This window comes from Schistocerca cancellata, chromosome 1, assembly GCF_023864275.1.
Source record: "Schistocerca cancellata isolate TAMUIC-IGC-003103 chromosome 1, iqSchCanc2.1, whole genome shotgun sequence".
NCBI lineage: Eukaryota > Metazoa > Arthropoda > Insecta > Orthoptera > Acrididae > Schistocerca > Schistocerca cancellata.
In genome coordinates, this window is record NC_064626.1 from 211,504,878 (window position 1) to 211,530,034 (window position 25,157).

General features: G+C 44.9%; 1 protein-coding gene across 1 annotated transcript; it reads right to left on the reverse strand.

Moving 5' to 3' along the window:
- Window positions 1-2,945: 2,945 nt before the first annotated feature.
- Window positions 2,946-24,900, reverse strand: LOC126156763 (brachyurin-like). Its single transcript, XM_049916334.1, has 7 exons — window positions 24,790-24,900; window positions 23,818-23,911; window positions 16,808-16,967; window positions 13,568-13,746; window positions 8,749-8,847; window positions 8,508-8,665; window positions 2,946-3,256 (listed from the first exon to the last, which is right to left on the reverse strand). The coding sequence occupies exons 1-7, from the start codon at window positions 24,856-24,858 to the stop codon at window positions 3,083-3,085; spliced, it is 933 nt and encodes a 310-aa protein (XP_049772291.1). The 5' UTR covers window positions 24,859-24,900; the 3' UTR covers window positions 2,946-3,082.
- Window positions 24,901-25,157: the final 257 nt, after the last annotated feature.

Below are 25,157 nucleotides of genomic sequence, written 5' to 3' on the forward strand. Positions count from 1 at the left end.
GACAAACGAATATGGTCCTAAGTATTCTACAGCCCAAACGATCGCGTGAATTTCTTGCTCCATCGTACTATAATTCTGCTTGGCCATATTAAGAGCTCTTGGTATAATAGATACGGCTAAATCCTTTCCCAGTTTTTCCTGACTGAGATGCTCTTCCAAGGGCAAAGTTGCTAGCATCCACAGTCATTATTAACTCATTAACTCATTTTCAAAATCTGGGTACTGTAATAGTGACAGACTCGTCAACTTTTCTTTTATTTGTTTGAAAGCCTCCTCTTGGTGCACTCCCTAGTTATAAGGAACTCCTTTCTTTAACAAGTCATACAATAGTTTCGCCACTTTACTGAAGCTTCTTAAAAATCAGCGGTAATATCCGACGAGACCAAGGAGGGCTTTCAGCTGTGTCGTCGCCTTCAGTTGAGGATATTTTTTTCATAATTTCCACTTTAGGGAGTCAGCTTGCAGTCCTGAAGCTGTTAAGACATACCCTAACAAGGTGACTGATTTCTGCAGGAATTCACACTTAATCACTAACAACTTCAGATTGCCTGGCGCTTTCGCTCAACATACCTTCCCGTTCATAGCCCATCTGTTGCTCTGAATCTGCCTCGAGAGTAACAGTCGTTGCTGAGGCTAACAAAACAATCTAAGTTCGAGGTCTGCAAAAGGCGACACAGACGGTGGTGACTGGGTACTGCCGTTATCTACTCTGATTTTATGTGCTGATGTATTCCTATTTATGTGGACCGTAGGTTCACTGTCACAAGAAGGCTTCCAGAACTATGATGCCCTAGGCGTGGCTGGTCACGTACTCAGAAAGCTTTCATCACCAAATTAGGCTGGGCCTGCAAAATTCCTCCTTCTGCTACCCAAGTGTCGGCATGCTGAGAGTCACATAGCCCCGTGTTTAGCTTAGTTTGTCACATGGCGCCACAAAGTCGTCGCTCGCTGTTTTATTTTTCAAACGCTGGGTAACACTTCCTGCTTCCTCTGTGGATGGTTCCTGTGTTGCTTCAGTGGAACAATTTTCAAGTTTTCTGATGAATGTGTCTGATGAGACTCCGTTTCTAATCTATTACATATGGCAACATTTCTATACATCTATCTTCTATTCATAATGCCAGATATGCACCTAATCAATTTCCCAGCATACATCGGATTTGCACTGACGTGTTACAGTATCTACTAAGTTTCGTTGTCATACGATAGTTACAGCCCACGCTGGACCTCTTTGAATAGCTGCACTTAAATTATAACCACCCGGTACATATGAGTCTGGCGATATACCATCTGACTTTCGGAAAAGCATCATCCACACAATTCCGAAGACGGCAAGAGCTGACAAGTGCGAGAATTATCGCACAATCAGCTTAACAGCTCATGCATCGAAGCTGCTTACAAGAATAATATACAGAAGAATGGAAAAGAAAATTGAGAATGCGCTAGGTGACGATCAGTTTGGCTTTAGGAAAAGTAAAGGGACGAGAGAGGCAATTCTGACGTTACGGCTAATAATGGAAGCAAGACTAAAGTAAAATCAAGACGCTTTCATAGGATTTGTCGACCTGGAAAAAGCGTTCGACAATATAAAATGGTGCAAGCTGTTCGAGATTCTGAAAAAAGTAGGGGTAAGCTATAGGGAGAGATGGGTCAACAATATGTACAACAACCAAGAGGGAATAGTAAGAGTGGACGATCAAGAACGAAGTGCTCGTATTAAGAAGGGTGTAAGACAAGGCTGTAGCCTTTCGCCCCTACTCTTCAATCTGTACATCGAGGAAGCAATGATGGAAATAAAAGAAAGGTTCAGGACTGGAATTAAAATACAAGGTGAAAGGATATCAATGATACTATACGCTGATGACATTGCTATCCTGAGTGAAAGTGAAGAAGAATTAAATGATCTGTTGAACGGAATGAGCAGTCTAATGAGTAGACAGTATGGTTTGAGAGTAAATCGGAGAAATACGAAGGTAATGAGAAGTAGTAGAAATGAGAACAGCGAGAAACTTAACATCAGGATTGATGGTCACGAAGTCAATGAAGTTAAGGAATTCTGCTACCTAGGCAGTAAAATAACCAATGACGGACGGAGCAAGGAGCACATCAAAAGCAGACTCGGTATGGCAAAAAAGGCATTTCTGGCCAAGAGAAGTCTACTAATATCAAATACCGGCCTTAATTCGAGGAAGAAATTTCTGAGGATGTACGTCTGGAGTACACAGCATTGTATGGTAGTGAAACATGGACTGTGGGAAAACCGGAACAGAAGAGAATCGAAGCATTTGAGATGTGGTGCTATAGACGAATGTTGAAAATTAGGTGGACTGATAAGGTAAGGAATGAGGAGGTTCTATGCAGAATCGGAGAGGAAAGGAATATGTGGAAAACACTGATAAGGAGACGGGAGAGGATGATAGGACATCTGCTAAGACATGAGGGAATGACTTCCATGGTACTAGAGGGAGCGGTAGAGGGCAAAAACTGTAGAGGAAGACAGAGATTGGAATACGTCAAGCAAATAATTGAGGACGTAGGTTGCAAGTGCTACTCTGAGATGAAGAGGTTAGCACAGGAAAGGAATTCGTGGCGGGCCGCATCAAACCAGTCAGTAGACTGATGACAAAAAAAAAAAAAAAAAAAAAAAAAAAAAACCATTTTCCTTACCAAATCTTTCTTCCCCCTAAAGTACATTGCCAACTGATATTCAAGTGAAGTTTTGCTCAAAGATGTGCTGTGCACAGTATTCCTCTCCTCCAAATACTTTGTTGAGGAAGAGTTGTACCTGAGTTGAAGTTCACTTCTCCCAGGTTTAGATGGGTACAGATCGATACTGTCATTACAATGGTATAATTATGTCATAGTGCTGCCTTACAAAGAGGCACAATTAAATAATTAGGTGTCATGAACATTGAGAAATGATATCCATACTGCCACTATGGGTATAAAAATGTTTATTTATTTCTATTGATATATTTACGTATAAATACTGTACATTAAATACTGCAAACAATATAAATACTATAGCGCATAAATTAACATTTAACTATGCTTCAGGTCTTCCAGAAGAAAACAGAGAGTGTCACTGCCTCAGAGTGATGCCGGTGTTGTCGGCTATCCACTGGAGGTGGGAGGTGACCCTGGCGTAGACGCTGGGGAAGTGACTCTCGCACGAGCTGATGCCGAAGGACACAGCACCCACCAGCGTGGGCTGCCCGTCTGCCTCCACCACCACCAGGGGTCCGCCGCTGTCTCCCTGCACAACACAAAACAAACACGACCTGGTTGAGAACTGGAGCAGCTGTAGTCACAGCCAACATGCTGCATAGCACAGTTGCCGTTCACTATTTTGCGCTATGCCTGTTCATAGCAAGGGTATCCACACATTGGTACGTTCTAGCTCGAAAAGCGTCAATTTTAAAGTAAATACATGCAACAGAAACTACCTTTCTATTTGAAATTTGGATAATGATGATGATGATGTTTGGTTTGTGGGGCGCTCAACTGCGCGGTTATCAGCGCCCGTACAAATTCCCAACCTTTGCTCAGTCCAGTGTCGCCACTTTTCAGGAATGATGATGAAGTGATGAGGACAACACACAGTCAGCTCGAGGCAGGTGAAAATCCCTGAGCTGGCCGGGAATCTAACCCGGAACCCCGTGCTCGGGAAGCGAGAACGCGACCGTGAGACCACGAGCTGCGGACAAATTTGGATAACTGTTGCTGTACCAGGCCAGAAGTGGAATGGAGAAACATAGTAGAATGTTGGTGTATTAGACTGTAGATGTAGCATCCCGTGTATTCTTCTGTGCGTCAGCAGGCACTTTTCTGTAGTCACCTGGCTGTCTGCTAGAGTAACTTATCCTTGGATCGGAACTGGAAGGAATGTCTTAAGCAAGTCTCCTGAATGAAGTGAGCCAGCCAGTAGGCTTATGAAGAACAATTGATTAGAGAGTGTCGCATGGCCAACAAACAAAGCATTCTGCTCGATGCCGTGAGGATGTCCTGATCTGTTTAGAATAGCCGCTTTGTGTTGTGGTACAGGAATGGGCACATTTGAAGCAATATAGTTCTAGATCATGGTGAAATAGTTGCTTAATTGCTACTCTTTTGCGTAGTGTACTGTGTGGTAGATCAGATTTACACTACTGGCCATTAAAATTGCTACACCAAGAAGAAATGCAGATGATAAACGGGTATTCGTTGGACAGGTATATTATACTAGAACTGACATGTGATTACATTTTCACGGAATTTGGGTGCATAGATCCGGAGAAATCAGTACCCAGAACAACCACCTATGGCCATAGTAACGGCCTTGATACGCCTGGGCATTGAGTCAAACAAAGCGTGGATGGCGTGTACAGGTACAGCTGCCCATGCAACTTCAATACGATACCACAGTTTATCAAGAGTAGTGACTGGCGTATTGTGACGAGCTAGTTGCTCGGCCACCATTGACCAGACGTTTTCAGTTGGTGAGAGATCTGGGGAATGTGTTGGCCAGGACAGCAGTCGAACATTTTCTGTATCCAGAAAGGCCCGTACAGGACCTGCAACATGCGGCCGTGCATTATCCTGCTGAAATGCAGGGTTTCGCAGGTATCGAATGAAGGGTAGAGCCACGGGTCGTAACACATCTGAAATGTAACGTCCACTGTTCAAAGTGCCGTCAATGCGATCAAGAGGTGACCGAGACGTGTAACCAATGGAACCCCATACCATCACGCCAGGTGATATGCCAGTATGGCGATGACGAATACACGCTTCCAATGTGCGTTCACCGCGATGTCACCAAACACGGATGCGACCGTTATGATGCTCTAAAGAGAACCTGGATTCATCAGAAAAAAAGAGGTTTTTCCATTTGTGCACCCAGGTTCGTCGTTGAGTACACTATCGCATGCGCTCCTGTCTGTGATGCAGGGTCAGGGGTAACCGTAGCCATGGTCTCCGAGCAGATAGTCCATGCTTCTGCAAACGCCGTCGAACTGTTCGCGCAGATGGTTGTTGTCTTGCAAACGTCCCCATCTGTTGACTCAGGGATCGGGACATGGCTGCAAGATCCGTGTGGATGTTCTGATCTGTTTAGAATAAACGCTTTGCCTTGTGGTACATAAATGGGCACATTTGAAGCAATATCGTTCTAGAGTATTGTGAAATAGTTGCTTACTTGCTCCGCATTTGCGTAATTTGCTTTGTGAAAGATCAGATTTAATTACGTGACATACTTTGTAATCACGTTAAAAGTGTGCAATATTAATTCTTTGATCGAGTTCACTGCTTTCTTGGAACACATGTGAGTGAGTCAATAACCAATTTCTATTCAATCATCCTGACTTGCAAATTACCTTAAATACGAGTAATATCATTTTTATTGGCTTTCAGTCCATACACCCATATAAACTGTGGAAAGTCAGTTATAATAGTACAAAGGTCGGGACAACACGACTCCCAATCCCTGAGTGAAGAAAACCTCCGATCTAGCTGGGAATCAAAGCCGGGCCCCTTCAATTAGCAATTCACAGCATTCACCGCGCAGCTGCCGTGGCAGACAAATAGTATCATGGGCGTTCATACGAATATAGGTGGATTTTCTCTCTGTTTTGCGCATGTATGACCATTTAAAGTCACGTGGTCCGTTGAAGGGTACTTTCGTGTTAAACGTGAGATTTTGCATTCGTTTTCATAAAAGTTTAGTTTTACAGTATTTATATAATCTGAGAATCTTGCTCCTCTGATTTTTATGCAAATCTTTACATGTGTTTACTTAAGAATTAAGTTCTCTAATGTATGTATTGCTTTCAATGTATTTCAGGCAGAGAAGGAAAAAAAACTACCTTCAGTACTTATGGTACTAGCTTACTTTTAAATTAAATATTCAGATAATTAAGTTCAAGTTGCAGTGAAACGTCAAGGCACGTGGTTGCAGCGGTAGAGATTTCGCTATTTTGCTGTCACACTAGCTCAAATATTTTCTGTTTATTACATGTTTTAGGGTACAGAGTGCATATACATTTGTACCGTACAAGTCACACGTATAATCTATAATTGAGAGACAGAGACGGCCAGTAGCCAGTAACAAGGGATCTATTATACGGATTATAGTTTCAGATTTGTCTCGGCTTAGCTTATTTTAAGCCCCCTATGACTGAAAACCTGGGTCTTTGTGTCTTATTAAACCACAGGCTAAGGCAAAAAATAGTGATAGGCTTTCAAAGTGTACTGTTAGCAGACGAGATGGCAGACAGGAAAAAGGGGTAGTGTAGGAGGTGACAGAGATACTGGACAGTGTGTCGAGAGGGAAGCTATGATAATGCCCACAAATAAAGTTTCCATATCGTCTCGAATGCAGAATGTTTTCGGATAACACATGCGTTACCACATAGCACCTTCCAGAGTAGTACGGAGGAAACAGGGAGTGTGAAAATCGCGCCACCTATCCGATTCTATCCACCCTCAGTGCGTATGGGAAGGACTGGCGATCAAACAACACAATGTTACACATATCATGCGCAAGCACTTACGGCTAACTCGAGTTGTCTCCAATTTTCACTATTTGTACCGTGCTGAATAACAACACAGCAGAAAGATTCGCCATGAGTCATGGAAGGAATACTTTTATTCTCTTTAACGTGCAAATACTGCAGTTTTGGAAGGTATGAACGACATTTCCGTACAAGGCCTTATTTAGATTACTTCACAAATGTCTCATTGTAGTATCTTTGTAAGGGGTGAGTCAATTTTTATGTTAAAAGCAAAAATTTCTCTCAGATTTGGGGCACATAAATTTTCTTCACAGTCCAATCACACTAATGTGACCACCTGTCAAAACCATGAATAACCACCTTTACAACGTGGACGTGCAGGAAGTGTGCCAGTGAGGTTCTGCAAGGTACCGACAGGGAGATGGGCCTTACCGCCGAGCACCTTGTGGTGATTTGTGGAATATCTATGTAGATGCAGATGTACCGACTTCAGTGCCGTAGCCATCTGCGCTAGGTTTCTCGGCTGAGCCGGCCGCTATGGCCGTGTGATTCTAAGTGCTTCCATCCGGAACCGCGCGACTGTTACGGCCGCAGGTTCGAATCCTGACCCGGGCATGATGTGTGTGATGTCATTAGGTTGGTTAGGTTTAAGTAGTTCTAAGTTCTAGGGGACTGATGACCTCAGATGTTAAGTCCCATAGTGCTCAGAGCCATTTGAACCACTTTTTCGGTCGAGGATCCATAGCGCAAATAGCGCGATCGACTTGGTCCCACAGATTCTAAATTGGGTTTAAGTCTGGGGAGTTTGGTGGCCTGGGGAGTACGGTAAAAACATCCTGGTGCTATTGAAGCCACGCACGAATACTGCGAGTTGTATGATACATTGCATAGTTTTACTGCTAAAAGCCATCGTGCGAAGGAAAAACAAACTGCATAGAGAGATGGAGATAGGCTCAAAGAATAGATGCTAATTGTGTTGATCCAGTGTGTCTTCCAGAATGACGAGATCACCCAGGGATTGCCACGAAAATATTTTCCAGATGATAAACACTCCTTCTCCTGAGTAGATCCTTCCGTCGATTTCCCAAGCTGCGACATCGTCGCGAAAAAACAGTGACCCGTGTATGTAATCAGTTTTCTTTAATTTAAGTCAATGGTCACAGACTGTTTGATAACAGATTACCGGTTTCGGTCTTTTATGACCATCATCAGATCTGCTTCATAAAAACAAAGTCCTAATGTACTGCAACCATAGTGGCATCGTCAATTTTCCGGTCGATGCTGATGCTGATTCCGCATTTAACAGTTGACGATGCCGCTATGGCTGCAGTACATTAGGACTTTGTTTTTGTGAAACAGATCTTATGATGGTCATTAGCCGGCCGCGGTGGCCGAGCGGTTCTAGGCGCTTCAGTCCGGAACCGCGCGACTGCTACGGTCGTAGGTTCGAATCCTGCCTCGGGCATGGATGTGTGTGATGTCCTTAGGTTAGTTAGGTTTAAGTAGTTCTAAGTTCTAGGGGACTGATGACCTCAGAATTTGACTCCCATAGTGCTAAGAGCCATTTGAACCATTTTTGAAGATTCCACTAAGTTGTTTTGTATTTGGCACTCTGTAAATGGACCAGGTATTTGTGAAATTTGCTTGAATTGAATAATAATCGTGGTGTTACTAAAAACTATATCTTACACCTGCTGTCTGGGAGTGCCTATTGCACATTGACGTTCGACGTAGGCGGTATTCACACCAGTGTGACTGGACAGTATACACCGGCCGCTGTGACCGAGCGGTTCTTGGCGTCAGGAACCGCGCTGCTGCTACGGTCGCAGGTTCGAATCCTGCCTCAGACATGGATGTTTGTTACGTCCTTAGATAGGTTTAAGTAGTTCTAAGTCTAGGGGACTGATGATCTCAGATGCTTGGTCCCATAGTGCTTAGAGCCATTTGAACCATATTTTGGACCGTATACAAACTTCGTATCATGTGGCACATTAGAGTTTACTGGACACTGGTACTCACGTCGCAAGGGCTGGCGTACTCCGATTCACTGGGGCTGATGGTACAGATCTGGTTGGTCTGCACGCCGTAGAGTAGTGTCAGGTAATAGACCTGGCACACCGGAAGTGACGTCACTTTCGTTTGTGCGGTCTTCAGCACAGGGCTCATATAGTCGACGGCTGCAAAGACGAGAGGCAAGCTATTACGAAAATCAACATTGTGGTGTAGCTATTGGCAGGATTAGCTTACTCTGTATACTTACAGTCATTGTATTTGCCCCATCCGCTGACAGTAGCAGTCTCTTCTTCGAAGGTTAGGGTACTCTGACTGATACTTGGCAAACGGACTGTCTTGATTTTTTCTGCAACGAGAGAAGGTTGTGAGTACAGTTGACACAAGATCTTCCAATGCGTGTTAAGCAGTGGATAATACACTCCTGGAAATTAAAATAAGAACACCGTGAATTCATTGTCCCAGGAAGGGGAAACTTTATTGACACATTCCTGGGGTCAGATACATCACATGATCACACTGACAGAACCACAGGCACATAGACACAGGCAACAGAGCATGCACAGTGTCGGCACTAGTACAGTGTATATCCACATTTCGCAGCAATGCAGGCTGCTATTCTCCCATGGAGACGATCGTAGAGATGCTGGATGTAGTCCTGTGGAACGGCTTGCCATGCCATTTCCACCTGGCGCCTCAGTTGGACCAGCGTTCGTGCTGGACGTGCAGACCGCGTGAGACGACGCTTCATCCAGTCCCAAACATGCTCAATGGGGGACAGATCCGGAGATCTTGCTGGCCAGGGTAGTTGACTTACACCTTCTAGAGCACGTTGGGTGGTGTTGGAACAGCAAGTTCCCTTGCCGGTCTAGGAATGGTAGAACGATGGGTTCGATGACGGTTTGGATGTACCGTGCACTATTCAGTGTCCCCTCGACGATCACCAGTGGTGTACGGCCAGTGCAGGAGATCGCTCCCCACACCATGATGCCGGGTGTTGGCCCTGTGTGCCTCGGTCGTATGCAGTCCTAATTGTGGCGCTCACCTGCACGGCGCCAAACACGCATACGACCATCATTGGCACCATGGCAGAGGCGACTCTCATCGCTGAAGACGACACGTCTCCATTCGTCCCTCCATTCACGCCTGTCGCGACACCACTGGAGGCGGGCTGCACGATGTTGGGGCGTGAGCGGAAGACGGCCTAACGGTGTGCGGGACCGTAGCCCAGCTTCATGGAGACGGTTGCGAATGGTCCTCGCCGATACCCCAGGAGCAACAGTGTCCCTAATTTGCTGGGAAGTGGCGGTGCGGTCCCCTACGGCACTGCGTAGGATCCTACGGTCTTGGCGTGCATCCGTGCGTCGCTGTGGTCCGGTCCCAGGTCGACGGGCACTTGCACCTTCCGCCGACCACTGGCGACAACATCGATGTACTGTGGAGACCTCACGCCCCACGTGTTGAGCAATTCGGCGGTACGTCCACCCGGCCTCCCGCATGCCCACTATACGCCCTCGCTCAAAGTCCGTCAACTGCACATACGGTTCACGTCCACGCTGTCGCTGCATGCTACCAGTGTTAAAGACTGCGATGGAGCTCCGTATGCCACGGCAAACTGGCTGACACTGACGGCGGCGGTGCAGAAATGCTGCGCAGCTAGCGCCATTCGACGGCCAACACCGCGGTTCATGGTGTGTCCGCTGTGCCGTGCGTGTGATCATTGCTTGTACAGCCCTCTCGCAGTGTTCGGAGCAAGTATGGAGGGTCTGACACATCGGTGTCAATGTGTTCTTTTTTCCATTATCAGGAGTGTATATAATACAGAAACATAATAGAAATGTAGTACTTTTGCATGAGCGATCAAAATATGTTAGAGGAGGACTTGTAGTTCAAGTTGCGAAACTGCGGCGTCGTTCGTCAGAAGACAAAGTAGGAGAAATGTGAACGGTCAGTGATGTGGAGGAGAGAGCAGACGCAGATCAGTAAAGGTATCTGTGTGGGAATGGCAGACACATGCACATTCACCAACAACGGAGATCGACTTCAAAAGCGCCGGCTGCTGCGGGCGAGCGGTTCTAGGCGCTTCAGTTTGGAACCGTGCTGCTGCTACGGTCGCAGGTTCGAATCCTGCCTCGGGCATGTATGTGTGTGATGACCTCGAGTGTTAAGTCCCATAGTGCTTAGAGCCATTTGAACTATTTCCTCAAAAGCCTCTATCGGCTGCGATCACGCTTCTCTCTCCCTATGGCGATAATATACCCACTGGAGGAAAAATTAATCACCCTCAGGACAGATCTCGCTGATGCAGCGTAGCATCACTTCTAGCCTTGACAACAATCTTAGTTCGGAGAGGAAGAGTGGCTGCGAAACGTATGCCATATCTAGCTGAAGACACTCATAGACGCATGGATTCTGTAGGCTACCAAAATTCGAAGATGTCGGTTGTGACGTTTCATCCGCTTTTCCAATTAAGCTCAGACATTTCCTATGGGATCAAAACAGATCGTTTACCAGCCTGGTGCATGAGTATTCACCAAAGTAGGAATACACTCTAAGACATAAACACGACGCTCCACGAAGGAGTTATATAAATTGGCCACAAATTGATATTTGTGCTTGGATTGACGGAAAATGCAAAACTCTAAACTTTGTCGGCCTTCGGATAAATGCCTGACGCTGCAGCGCAACTTCACCGCGCATCTGGCAAGAATAGTAAACAGTGGCCAGTTCGATACCAGGGCATAAATTCTTTGCAAACTTCATTCCGTCTACTCAGTTGGACAGTAACTATGCCTGGCAGACAGGTGCGTGAACAATATACACAGATGCCGGTATCTGAGAGAGGACGTGTAGCTGGGCTCAAAGAAGCCGGTTGGAGTAAGCGGCAAATCACTCGACATTGTAATAGGAACAGTGCAACTATTCGACGAAGTTGGCAGGAATGGGTGAACCACGCCGGATCATAGCGTCAAGAAGCAAGCTGAGGACCTAGAGAGAAGACAGGACCGAGAAATCGTCAGAGAGGCACTCAAAGCCCCGGAATCATCATTACCATCGATCCGACGTTCAATTGGAACTACAGTGACCACAAGGACCATTAATAGGCGGCTGACAGAAACGGAGCTGAGTTCACGGGGCCCCTAGCTCCGACTACCATTGACCTCTGTACACCAAGAAGCCCGTTCGCATCGTGTCGGGAATGCCTGGTATGTCATAGACTGGAGTAGAAATGTCTTCAGTGATCACTCCAGCTTCGAAATGAGGTTCGATGATGAGCGGGGACGTGCACAGGCAGCGGTGGAATACCAATCTGATCCTCGGCCGCCGTAAGGCCCAACCTCGAGTGATGGTCTGGGGTGCCATTTCATTTAATAGCTAGACCCTTGTGGTTCTCATAGGCCGACACAACAGCTCAGCGGTTCATCCACGATATTCTACACCCCGTTTTGTTGCCCTACATTGCAAGCCCCCCTCATGGGCTTACATTTCAGCGAAATAATGTCCACCCGCATAGGCCAGAATTTCTATTGCTTGTCTTCGTGCTCGCTAAGCCCTGCCTTGGCGAACAAGGTCGCCCAATCCAGAACATTTGGAGCATTATGGGCAGGTTCCTCCAATCAGATGGAGACTTTGACGATCCAACTCACAATTGGGACAGAAGACAGACTTTGGAACGACATCCCTATAATTCATTCGTGGTGCATTTTTTTTTTTGTTTCGTTTTTTGAGTGTATATCCACGAAATCTTGCGAAAGTGTCTGTTGCCATCTTGGAAGACGAGGGTGTCCACAGCACACTCTTCATGGAGATGGAAGATGTGTCAGAAAGGACAACACTTGATCAACGGGAGTGTGGAAATGAACATATTGGTTCATATTCACGGTAGCAGGTCCAGGTAGTGGCATGAAAAAATAAATAAATAAAATCGACAATACACCACAGAATCGCATCAGGCCCTCGTAACAGAGCCAGTTAAATGTCTCAGAGTTCTGTCAGTTCACCCATTCCGGAAATCGAGAATCTCGTTGAGATTTGTCTGTTAACGACATTAATACTCAGAATATAACGGTCCCGGGGATGCCAGGACTTTCGAGAAAGTTTTAATTTCATGCTTGAAGTTGGATAACCAATGAGAAGAGAAATACTTTTTTCTTGTAATATAATTATAAGTTAACAATTTTCTGATTCTTCTCATTTGCTTATACCGTAAAAATTTGCTTCTTACATAATTTCGTGATTCTACGTCCACGGGAAGTACCCTATATGTTTTAATGAGTGAGTTTGCAAGTATCAATATATCTGACATATCTGGCCGTATGTTGTGATTTAATTGACTTAGAAGCTTAAGGGCTATACGCCACCAAAGGACCATAGACTTCAGTAAAAGGCATAAATTTCAGCATGACTAGTCTATCCGTTTCTGATAAAAAAGGGATTTTAACACACGGAGGAACGAACAGACAGTCGGACGGGGAATAAGAGATCTTTTTCGTGTGATATAATTACAAAGTTCAGAGTTTTCTCCTTTACTTGTGCTGTGAAACCTTTCTCTTTGCAAAATTTAATTATTCTAGACCAGCGGGAAGTATTCAATAGCTTTTGATGAAGGAGTTTGTATCGAAATATGTGACATAAATCGCAGTATCTTTTGGCTGCACGGCTTACAAGCTTACATTTATTACACAGCCAAGGGAATATAGACCTTAGTAAGTGACATAAATTTCTACCTGATACGCCGACCCATTCGTGAGAAAAAGTGTCTTTAACACACGGACAGACATAACAGACAGACGGACAATGAATTGCCCATATAAGAGTAACGTTTCTACCGACTGAGGCACACAATCCTATAAAGTTAATTTTCTAGCGGATACCGGCACCGGAAATGAAAACTTAAAATGTCAACTGCAAACATCTCAGAAGCTTCTTGCGGAGTTCAAGTATGTTTCTAGCGCAGGCCGTATTGGAGAGAGGTGATGAGATTGTGCAGAAAAAAATTGTGTTCTTTCCTGCCAGTCGCTTAGAGTTTCGTTGATTTCGGAAACGCGCCGCTGGTGGTACCATCTTACCTGAGAGAGGAACTGGTTCCGAGAGCTTGAGGAGGGCGATGTCGTTCATTTTCTTCCTGGCGACGTACTGGGGGTGGACAATTGCGGCGCTGGAGTCCATCGTCCTCGTAATGTGGTTCACGCCATCCGACGCTTCGAAGACGCGGTATCCACCCAGGATGACTGTGTACTCAGTAACGCTGAAAAGATACAGGGTTATTACAAATGATTGAAGCGATTTCACAGCTCTACAATAACTTTATTATTTGAGATATTTTCACAATGCTTTGCACACACATACAAAAACTCAAAAAGTTTTTTTAGGCATTCACAAATGTTCGATATGCGCCCCTTTAGTGATTCGGCAGACATCAAGCCGATAATCAAGTTCCTCCCACACTCGGCGTAACATGTCCCCATCAATGAGTTCGAAAGCATCGTTGATGCGAGCTCGCAGTTCTGGCACGTTTCTTGGTAGAGGAGGTTTAAACGCTGAATCTTTCACATAACCCCACAGAAAGAAATCGCATGGGGTTAAGTTGGGAGAGCGTGGAGGCCATGACATGAATTGCTGATCATGATCTCCACCACGACCGATCCATCGGTTTTCCAATCTCCTGTTTAAGAAATGCCGAACATCATGATGGAAGTGCGGTGGAGCACCATCCTGTTGAAAGATGAAGTGGGCGCTGTCGGTCTCCAGTTCTGGCATGAGCCAATTTTCCGCGGGCTACGCGTGAAACTTGCCCGCACGCGTTCAACCGTTTCTTCGCTCACTGCAGGCCGACCCGTTGATTTCCCCTTACAGAGGCATCCAGAAGCTTTACACTGCGCATACCATCGCCGAATGGAGTTAGCAGTTGGTGGATCTTTGTTGAACTTCGTCCTGAGGTGTCGTTCCACTGTTATGACTGACTGATGTGAGTGCATTTCAAGCACGACATACGATTTCTCGGCTCCTGTCGCCATTTTGTCTCACTGCGCTCTCGAGCGCTCTGGCGGCAGAAACCTGAAGTGCGGCTTCAGCCGAACAAAACTTTATGAGTTTTTCTACGTATCTGTAGTGTGCCGTGACCATATGTCAATGAATGGAGCTACAGTGAATTTATGAAATCGCTTCAATCATTTGTAATAGCCCTGTATTTCCCGTGTACTCATTAGTGTGTGCGTCATGTCATGAGAGAGTACCGAGACTCTTTTGGCCCGTCAGTGAGGACGTTAAATTAGGAACGCACACTTTACTCTTCCAGCAAGGGGTCCCGTCATTGCCTGTCTTGATGCCTTGTACATTTTGCGTCCTGTATAATATTCTGATGGAGATAACTGTTTTTTGTAATTTTGAACAATAATTATTGTGTTGTAAACTCTCGGAAAAGGAAGATAAAGAGTTAGACCAAAAGGATACATGTAGTGTATAAACTGGCGAAATGCATCAGGCCAGTTATGCTCACAATGTTCCACGTTGGAACAAATCTTGTTTTACGGTATAGGAAAAGAAGGGTAATAAACACTGTGTACAAAACGAAAGAGGCAACAATAATGCTGGAGAACCAAGAACTAAGTGCTAAGATTAAAAAGGATGTAAGACAACGAGTCTTTCGTCCCTACTGTTCAAACTGTATATCGAAGAGGCAATGACGGAATAAAGGAAAAGTTCAAGAGCAGAGTTAAAATTCAAGGTGAAAGGACATCAATGATACGACTCGCTGATTGCTACTATTCTCAGTGAAAGCGAAGAAGAATTATAAGAACTCTTGAATGAAATGAACAGTATAACGAGGACAGAATGTGGACCGAGAGTAACTGGAAAAGACGAAAGTAATGAGAAGTATCAGAAATGAGAACAGCGAGAAATTTATCAAAATTTGTGGTGCGCGAAGTAGATGAAATTATGGAATTATGAAACCAAGGCAGCAAAATAACCCATGATGGACGGAGCAAAGAGAACATATAAAGCCGACTAGCACTGGCAAAGAGGGTATCCCTGGCCAATAGAAGTCTATTAATATCAAACGCCTAAATTTCAGGAAAAAATTTCTGAGAATGTACGTCTGGAGTGCAGAATTGTACAGCACTGAAACACGTTCTGTGAGAAAAATGAAGGAAAAGAGAATCGTAGCAATTGAAATATGGTGCTACAAAAGAATGGTGAAAAGTAGGTGGAGTGATAAGATGGAAGGAATGAGGAAGTTGTCCGGAGAATCAGCGAGGAAAGGAATATATGGAAAACACTAACAAGAACAAGGGATATGATGGTAGGACATCTGTTAAGACAGCAAGGAATAATTTTCATAGTACTAGAAGGAGCTGTAGAGGGTAAAAACAGTGGAGACAAACAGAGATTGGAATTTGTAAATAATTGGGGACGTATGTTGCTATTGCTAGTATGAGATGAAGAGGTTGGCGCAGGAGAGGAATTCGAGATGGGCTCCATCAAAGTTTGAAATATTGATCATTCAAAATTACTCGAAAAAGGAAAGAAACAGTTTGATGGACATAGTTCTTCAAAGAACTGAAAAATTAAAATCTAGGGTCACGAACTTCTCCTCCTTCAGTAGCTTCTGCATGGTATCTGATGGACGCGATCCGTGGTTGCTTGCCATTCCAGCAGTATATGAGGAAAAAAAGTCTTCCTGGCGGATTATAACTGTGTGACGGGCCGAGACTCGAACACGGAACCTTTGCTTTTCGCGGGCAATTCCTTTACAAACTGAGTTATCCACGCATTACTCGCGACCTCTCCTCACAGATTTACTGGTGGAAGTAAAGCTGTGAGGACGTATCCTGAGTTGTGCTCTGGTATCTCAGTTGTTAGCACCCTTCCTCGCGAAAAGTATAGGTCCCGAGTTGGAGTCTCGGTCCGGCACACAGTTTTAATCTGTCAGGAAGTTTCATACCATAGCACACACAGATTCAGAGGGAAAAATTCATTTTGGAAGAGGAAAATACTTTGTTGTCAAAGGCAAAAGGTTTCAGAAATTTGTGATAAAGAATGAGGTCGTTTGTGTGTATAACACTTTTGGCTCTTAGTAAACAGCCGTAATGGGAACGCTGTAGATCGGAAGTTGGCAACCACAATTTTGTAATAGGAGAAATAACGTAATGGAATGAAGAAATAAGTATTTTGACGTTTGTTAGGAGCAGGAATAATGTCAAAAAGAGTACAATATAATGAGGACGGCAGACTAAGTGAATGAGAAGAAGTGTAGCTGCGAGTTGAGGAGCAGTTAGAGCAGTGAGGGAGTTGTTAAAGGTACTCACTTGACGGTGCAGTGCGCAGCTGTAAGGACGAAGCTGGGCGCGATGAGCGAACCGCCGCAGAAATAGTCCAGGCCGTCGATGGTGAGGTAGATAGCCGCCTGGTACGGTACCGATCCCTCAGCGGCTTCGGAGCCGCCCACTACTCGGGGACTGCCCGTGTCTGGTGACAGATGTTCCATGTATGTTGGTAAGGAATTCGAATTTACCTGCGTACTCTGAATCAGTTTGTTATAAAAAATTACTAAGAATCTTAACTAATGAACCAAAACATTATCACTGCTTATCACCGCGAGATAAAATATTACCAGGTGTGGTTGCAGGCACATGAAGCAATAAGGAAAGTACACTGCCTAACAAAGAAAGTGGAGCAATAATAAGACATGATCGGATGTCGAATGTACACTATCGGCGGGCATGCCATTCTCTGTGACGGAACGGCCGCTACAGTGCATTAGTGTTGTTCATGTTTACTGCTGTTACCAGGCCTGCTAGGATGTATAAGGACGTGAACAGCGCAAGATATTGACTGCCACGGAAATCAACGTAATCGTGTGAGATAGCATTATCAGCACCTGACTGACTTTAACAGGGCTCTCATTTGTGGTCTCCATTTGGCCGACTGGTAGAGCTGTGCAACATCTAGATTTGTGGGGTATTCGGCTGACACAGTGGCCTGATGTTCATGGCAACGTGAGGGAAGGCATATTCCCCATCAAGGTTCGGGTCGATCTCGTCCGGCAACCACAAAGGGATGTCGCCTTACTATACACCAGGCACATCGCAACCCCATCACATGTGGACCTGACAACGAAGAACAACCAATGAACTCCCTGAAATAGTATCTGACATCTCGTACCATTAGTCAGAGACTAACTGCAACTGGACTATAGAGTTACCATCCCATGCGTTGGATCCTGTTAACTCCACACTACAGACGGCAACTTTTGGAGTGGTCCCGAGACCAGAAAGCATTGACTGCTAATTTACGGCGTCGCATCGTGTTCAGCGATGTATCCTGGTTTTCCACTACCCCAGATGACCGTCATTGGTCGAATGTGTTGACGTATAGAGAGCTCCCCTTCTTCCAATGTTTAGGAGAAGCATGGCGGTGTTACTCTTGGCTTTACGGTGCGAACGGGTATGATTTCAGGTCTTGGTTGTTAATGACTAAGTAACCTATGACGACACAGTGGTACATCACGGACATCTTGTGTCCTCATGTGTTACCTATCTTGCGACCGTATCATGGTGCCATTTTTCGACAGGACAAATCTCGTCTACACATGACACGTCTCTCTACGAACCATCTGTGTGATGCTGAAGCGCTCCTGTGGCCAGTAAGATCTTCAAATCTGTCCCCGGTGGACTGTGTGTGGGACCAGTTCAGACGTCAATTCCGTTCCACTGCCACTGTCAAGGATGTCAAGGACCTGTTACAACAGTTGTGTGCCATGTTGCCTCAGGAGAGGATACAACGGCTCTGTAATACCCATTCCAATAGAATCAGTGTGTGGATCCTTTCCAGAAGGGTCACGAAGTTATACTGATAAGTGAGCTAATACTGCCTCGTTCTTTCTGATTTGACTCATTTCGTAATAAATGAAATAACATCATATGCTCCCTCAAGTCGTGAAGCCGGCCGTTGTGGCCGAGCGATTCTAAGCGCTTTAGTCCGGATCCTCGCTGCTGCTACGGTGGCAGGATCGAATCGTGCCTCGGACATGGATGTGTGTGCTGTCCTTAGGTAAGTAATTCTAAGTCTAGGGGACTGACGACCTCTGATGTTAAGTGCCATAGTGCTCAGAACCATTTGAACCATTTTTTTCGCCGCGCGGGATTAGCCGAGCGGTCTAAGGACTGTCATGGACTGTGCGGCTGGTCCCGGCGGAGGTTCGAGTCCTCCCTCGGGCATGTGTGTGTGTGTGTGTGTGTGTGTGTATGTCCTTAGGATAATTTAGGTTAAGTAGTGTGTAAGCTTAGGGAGTGATGACCTTAGTAGTTAAGTCCCATAAGATTTCACATACATTTTGAACCATTTTTTTCAAGTCGTGATGTTTCGTTTCGTCTTCTTCTCACCTTTTGGGAGCTTCTCTATTTTGTCAGTTAATGTTTTAAGTGGAACAGAGAAGAATGGGGAACCACTCTAGCGACGATACGGGGAAATCGACTAACATGAGAGAGTTTGTCATAATGAGTACTGTTATTTGAACCGACTCTCTGGGAAGAGGCGAAGCCGGCCGGCTGTTCGCCTGCTACTGTCACAACCATCAATGGAAAGTGGTTGATGGATTATGAATCCACAAGAGTTGGACGCCCACAACTCATTGCAGAACGAGAAGATCAGAGATTCGTCCATTCTGTAACGTAGGAAAGCGGAAGTCTATGGCAAATCTCATGTGAGGGTACAATGGTGGGGCAGGTAAAATGTTTGAGAGCATATCGTTCAGCACACATGGGTACTTCGTGGGACTCGGTAGCAGACAACACTTACGTGTTCTGAAGTCTACAGAACGACATCATCAGTTACGACTGCATTTCACACCGGATCCTGAAGACTGGGCTGTAGATCAAAGGAATCGATAAGTTACGTTTATTGTTACCCCAGGTTGATGGTCGTGACAGTATACTAAGTACGTAATACACAGTAGAGATGAACAGGATGATGAGATTCTAGATATTTTCATTCTGGAACATTGAGCCTCTAATCTCGCAATACCAAATTAGCTGTTCCGGGGTTTCCCTGTCACGTACGTGAACTATGCCAATTGTTTCTTTGTACACCTCACAGCCGATTTCCGCCCCATTGTTCTCTACCCGAGCATCCGCTCTATCAGTTGTGACCTCGTGGTCGATAGGTCGTTAACCATCATATTCTGTCCATCTTAAATGAGGATTCTCCTAAGCATTAGAGGCAATTTAACGTTACACACACAAAACCGTGACCAACAGTGGTATGCAATTTTGTTTTTGATAAATAAGTTTTATGAAGGTATCCTTCATATTTCGTTACAAACGAGAACTTTGTGATCAGCAGCAAATAAAGAGGCATGTCTGATGCGAACTACAATTTTGAACTGTAGGCTAGCCTCACTGCTGGAAACTGCCGTCATTTTGCAATTTACAGCTCTTGTAACATACTTGATGGTGACTGCGCACGGCTAACTAATGACTGAAGCATGTGTTTAGTTTGGCTGCTACCCAGAAATCTTATTGGCTCTACATTCTTCAGATTGTCTGTTTGAAAGTTAATAAAACATGCTCTTTACCGACGGACATTGTAAACAGGACATTTTTTCCCGCATCATTGTGATATCAAGATATGATAACGATGTCCGTAATGTAACACAGGCCCGTGTGGAATGATAAAGACTTTTGAGTGTATTTCGTCCACCCCATTCTGTAAAGATTCTTACAACGGCAATATGCACCGTGAATAAAGCAAACTGCGACGCAAATGTGGAGATGAGAGATGAAAACCGTCTTGAGATCACTGTACTTCGTGCTTTGTTCTCTACTATGATGTCTCCAAAGTATCTGTGAAGCCTGGGCATAATTTGTTTCATTTACCGCCCTTGTTGCTTTGGGTCCTCAGTATACCGGTCATCATAAGCTGACGTCATACGTTCGTATGTGCCTAATCTCCATTGTTAATCCCCTGTCGCGTTCACAGTTAACTAAACATAAGGTTTGTCAGACACTATGAAAAGACCAGCTGTCATGTGCAGCAACTCTGAAATTCCATAGTGTCCAAGAAGATTTTAAATTTCGGTGTTTTCTCGAGCTACTTAAGTGAAATCTCAGGACAGCTTCGGCCACACTCCTCCATATTCGGAACTTGGGTTCCGCGTCTCACGACTTCACCTACATTATGACGTTAAACTCTAATCTGCCGCCCTTTTAAGCTTGAAGAGGTACTGAACATTCATATACGTTGCAACCCGCATCTATATCTTTGTTTATACTCTGCAAATCAACTTACGGTATGTGGCGGCGTGCAGCCGGTGTACCACTGTTACAGTCACGAATGGTATGCAGTATGAACGACTGTTGGTAAACCGTTTGATGTCGGATCTATCTAATTATACCTTCATAGCTTTTTCGCGAGATGTGTGTGGGGGAGAGAAAAAACTTGTTCATTCTACTAGGAACGTACGCTCTCGGAATTCAGAGTGAACCATAACAGAATGCGCAGTCTCTCTTCTGCCATCTGGTTCTGAAGTGAGACGAGCATCTTCGTGAAGCTTTCACATTTACAAGAACCCTTGTCGAAACTAGCTACTCTCCTCTGGAACTTCTCTATTAAAAAAAAGAAAAAAAGAAGAATTTTCCCGATTGCCTGAGGAACGATGGTTGTGCCATGGCGAGCATCTCTTCGTCCGAAGCAAATGCCTTTCTTCATGGCTGCAAAACACGGAAATTGCATGGGGAAAGATCAGTACAGCATGGTAGATGTCTAAGGGTTCCTATCGAAACTTCTGTAGCATAGTCGAAACAACATGCCAACAAAATGCCTTCCCACTTGTAGCCAAGATTCTTTCACCTATGCTGCTGAAGTTTTGCAGGGAACCTAACACATCTGCTCTACAACACCGATCTCTGCCCATGCGCTTTCCGTATTTTTCGAGTCCTGAAAAAAGACATTCGTGGACATCGAATCGCTTTGGACGAAGAGGTGCACACCTTGTCCCAACAGGATAAATGTTTTAGTAGTTATGGAGATTTTTTCCACTTGTCCTGTTTCATTTGACCGCCCTTACATAATTATACTGCACTCTCCGACCCCTTGCTGACTGCTATAGCATCACAGCAGCGCTGCTCACTCGCTGCTGCAGTACCAGCGCTTCTCACTCGCTAGTGGAGTACCGGTTGTTCTTTCTGTTTCACTGCCTCAGTTGATACGTATCTATAATACAAATATCACATTACACTAATGAGCGAGCACTTTGTCGAATGGGCGTTTAACATTCCGCTTACCAAATAATTTTGTTTCTAACGGAAAACAAATCGAGGATTTCCATCGACATTGGACATGGCATGAAAGACGTGATGAGCAGCATTTTTTTTCGGGAGTCTCCAGCTACAGATTGCTAAAACGAGGTTGCAAATACACTATTGACCATTAAAATTGTTACACCAAGAATAAATGCAGATGATGAACGGGTATTCATTGGAAAAATATATTATACTAGAACTGACATGTGATTACATTTTCACGCAGTTTGGGTGCATAGATCCTGAGAAATCAGTACCTAGAACAACTACCTCTGGCCGTAATAATGGCCTTGATACCCCTGGGCATTGAGTCAAACAGAGCTTGGATGGCGTGTACAGGTACAGCTGCCCATGCAGCTTCAACACGATACCACAGTTCATCAAGAGTAGTGACTGGCGTATTGTGACGAGCCAGTTGCTCGGCCACCATTGACCAGGCGTTTTCAGTTGGTGAGAGATCTACATCTACATCTACATTTATACTCCGCAAGCCACCCAACGGTGTGTGGCGGAGGGCACTTTACGTGCCACTGTCATGAATGTGCTGGCTAGGGCAGCAGTCGAACTTTTTTTGTATCCAGAAAGGCCCGTACAGGACCTACAACATGCGGTAGTGCATTATCCTGCTGAAATGTAGGGTTTCGAAGGGATCGAATAAAGGGTAGAGCCACGGGTCGTAACACATCTGAAATGTAACGTTCACTATTCAAAGTGCCGTCAATTCGAACAAGAGGTGACCGAGACGTGTAACCAATGACACCCCATACCATCACGCCGGGTGATACATCAGTATGGCGATGACGAATACACGCTTCCAACGTGCGTTAACCGCGATGCTGCCAAACACGGATGCGACCATCATGATGCTATTAACAGAACCTGTATTCATCCGAAAAAATGACGTTTTGCCATTCGTGCACCCAGGTTCGTCGTTGGGTACAACATCGCAGGCGCTCCTGTCTGTGATGCAGCGTCAAGGGTAACTGCAGCCATGGTCTCCGAGCTGATTGTCCATGTTGCTTCAAACGTCGTCGAACTGTTCGTGCAGAGGGTTGTTGTCTTGCAAACGTCCCCATCTGTTGACTCAGGGATCGAGACGTGGCTGCATGATCCGTTACAGCCATGCGGATAAGATGCCTGTCATCTCGACTGTTAGTGATACGAGGCCGTTGGGATCCAGCACGGCGTTCCGTATTACCCTCCTGAACCGACCGATACCATATTCTGTTAACAGTCATTGGATCTAGACCAACGCGAGCAGCAATGTGGCGATACGATAAACCACAATTGCGATAGGCTACAATCCCACCTTTACCAAAGTCGGAAACGTGATGGTACGCATTTCTCCTCCTTACACGAGGCATCACAACAACGTTTCACCAGGCAACGCCGGTCAACTGCTGTTTGTGTATGAGAAATCGGTTGGAAATTTTTCTCATGTCAGCACTTTGTAGGTGTCGCCACCGGAGCCAACATTGTGTGAATGCTCTGCAAAGCTAATCATTTGCATATCACAGCATCTTCTTCCTGTCGGTCAAATTTCGCGTCTGTAGCACGTCATCTTTGCGGTGTAGCAATTTTAATGGCCAGTAATGTATATTCAGAAACATCGGAGAAAATACGCTTAGGAGGTAGACCCAGTACACACATATTTTGACCATTGGTGAATCTATAAAAGTCCCTTGATATTGTGTGTGCATCGTTACGTTTTCTGCTTCCAGCCTACTATTTGTGCTTTATAGGAACACACTGGATCGACTTGTCTGTTTGAGGATGTTAGCGTACCTGCTTTTTACTAGAACTGTTTATTAACTCTTATGTAACTACGAACATATAACACTTGGTGCGGTTATGACTCAGACGTTATGAATATCTTCGTGAGTCATTATTTGATACTGACGTCTACAATACATATGAGTATATACGTTGTCCTAATTCACAGCGTGTAGTACACGCTGATCAAACGACAATAGAAAGTGACAGCTCATTCAGATACAGCGGAGACAGTGCCTACTCACCTCTGCTGATACCCGGCAGGTTAATGATGGGCGCAGTGTCTGGGTACAGAACGGAGACAGGCCGCGCTCTCTCTATGTCCACTCCGCGACCCATCTGCAATGAAAGTGAACGACACTTGAACAGTCGCTGCGCACTGCAGAATTAGCTTACCTGGAGTACACTGCCGTGCCACGTCACTTAATAGAATAACATTTCGTATTAATTCTTTAGTATGTTAGTAATATTACAAGAAAAAGAAAGAAGCTTTTTCGAAATAATCTGGTCTCACTGTACATATTACATTTCAAGAGAAGTGCCTTACATGTAAATAAATACAAGTTTATACCAAAGAACTGGATCGTCAGTGAAAATTTTTAGAGGTAGGAAATATCAGCAGACACTGTTTTTATGAAACAAATAATGTCGAAAAGATTTTTCGCTAAGGGATTCTTTGACGCGTTAATTGTGTTCTGTGTTCTAAGTTGGCTAAGGCAAGGAGAAAGTATGAGCTCTATAATTGTGTGGCTGGAGAAGTGGGAGTCGAGAAGAAAGTTTTGCATTGAAGTAAAACAGATGACCATGGAAAAACATAGAAATTAAAAATATATGAAAGTGAAAAAATCAGTATAGAAAATGAAATGAAATACGTCTGGATATGATACTAGAAGACAATGTTACAAATTATGTGAACAAATGAAAGTGCCAATAGACAAGAATGTAGAAAGAATGGCGAGGTAAAACGTTTTTGTGTAATAAAGGAAGAGTGCGCGAATGCGTCCTGAATCAGGGCTGTATACAGTCTATAAAGTGTAAAATTATAGGAAGACACAAAGTTTAGATTTTATGTTACTGTGAAAGAAATGTGCAGGAGCTACACACACCAAAGTAGTTGAGCACAAAAAGAGAGTAAGGTGGAGGGCGGTATGTGTAACTCAGTGAACTACGTCCGGCAGGGACAATGGCTGTGCTGTTGGCGGGGAGCTAGTGTTTACCTGTGCAGACGCGACAAGTATCAGGGCGAGCTGCAGTGCAGTCCGCGACAAAGTGTAGAGGCTGTCCATTGTGACGGCTGCAGTGAAGGCAGTGTTGCTGGTAACCAGTGAGAGCAGCCTTCCTGTTTTATAGGGCCACACACGGCTGATGTAACGGCGGCTGTCCCCATGTTCCAAGCGCGTGATTTCCCGTGATTTACGACGGGGGCAGCGGATCGACCTATCGCAGAGCACGTCACTCAGATACCCACGGCTGCGCTACCTCTCTCCAGCCTTCTCACTCATTGTCCGGCCGTTGCGTGGAGAGTGGTGACCTCTTCAGCTGTGAGCACGTGCACTTGAGACCACGAAACCGTCGTCTCGATGAC

What these genes read in the sequence shown, in the direction of transcription:
- LOC126156763 (XM_049916334.1), bottom strand. Translation starts at nt 24,858, where the DNA reads ATGGACAGCCTCTACACTTTGTCGCGGACTGCACTGCAGCTCGCCCTG. An exon ending in GCTGCGCACTGCACCGTCAA is followed by an intron (nt 13,747 to 16,807) that starts GTGAGTACCTTT and finishes GTATCTTTTCAG; the next exon opens with CGTTACTGAGTACACAGTCA. An exon ending in GGAACCAGTTCCTCTCTCAG is followed by an intron (nt 8,848 to 13,567) that starts GTAAGATGGTAC and finishes CTCTCGTTGCAG; the next exon opens with AAAAAATCAAGACAGTCCGT.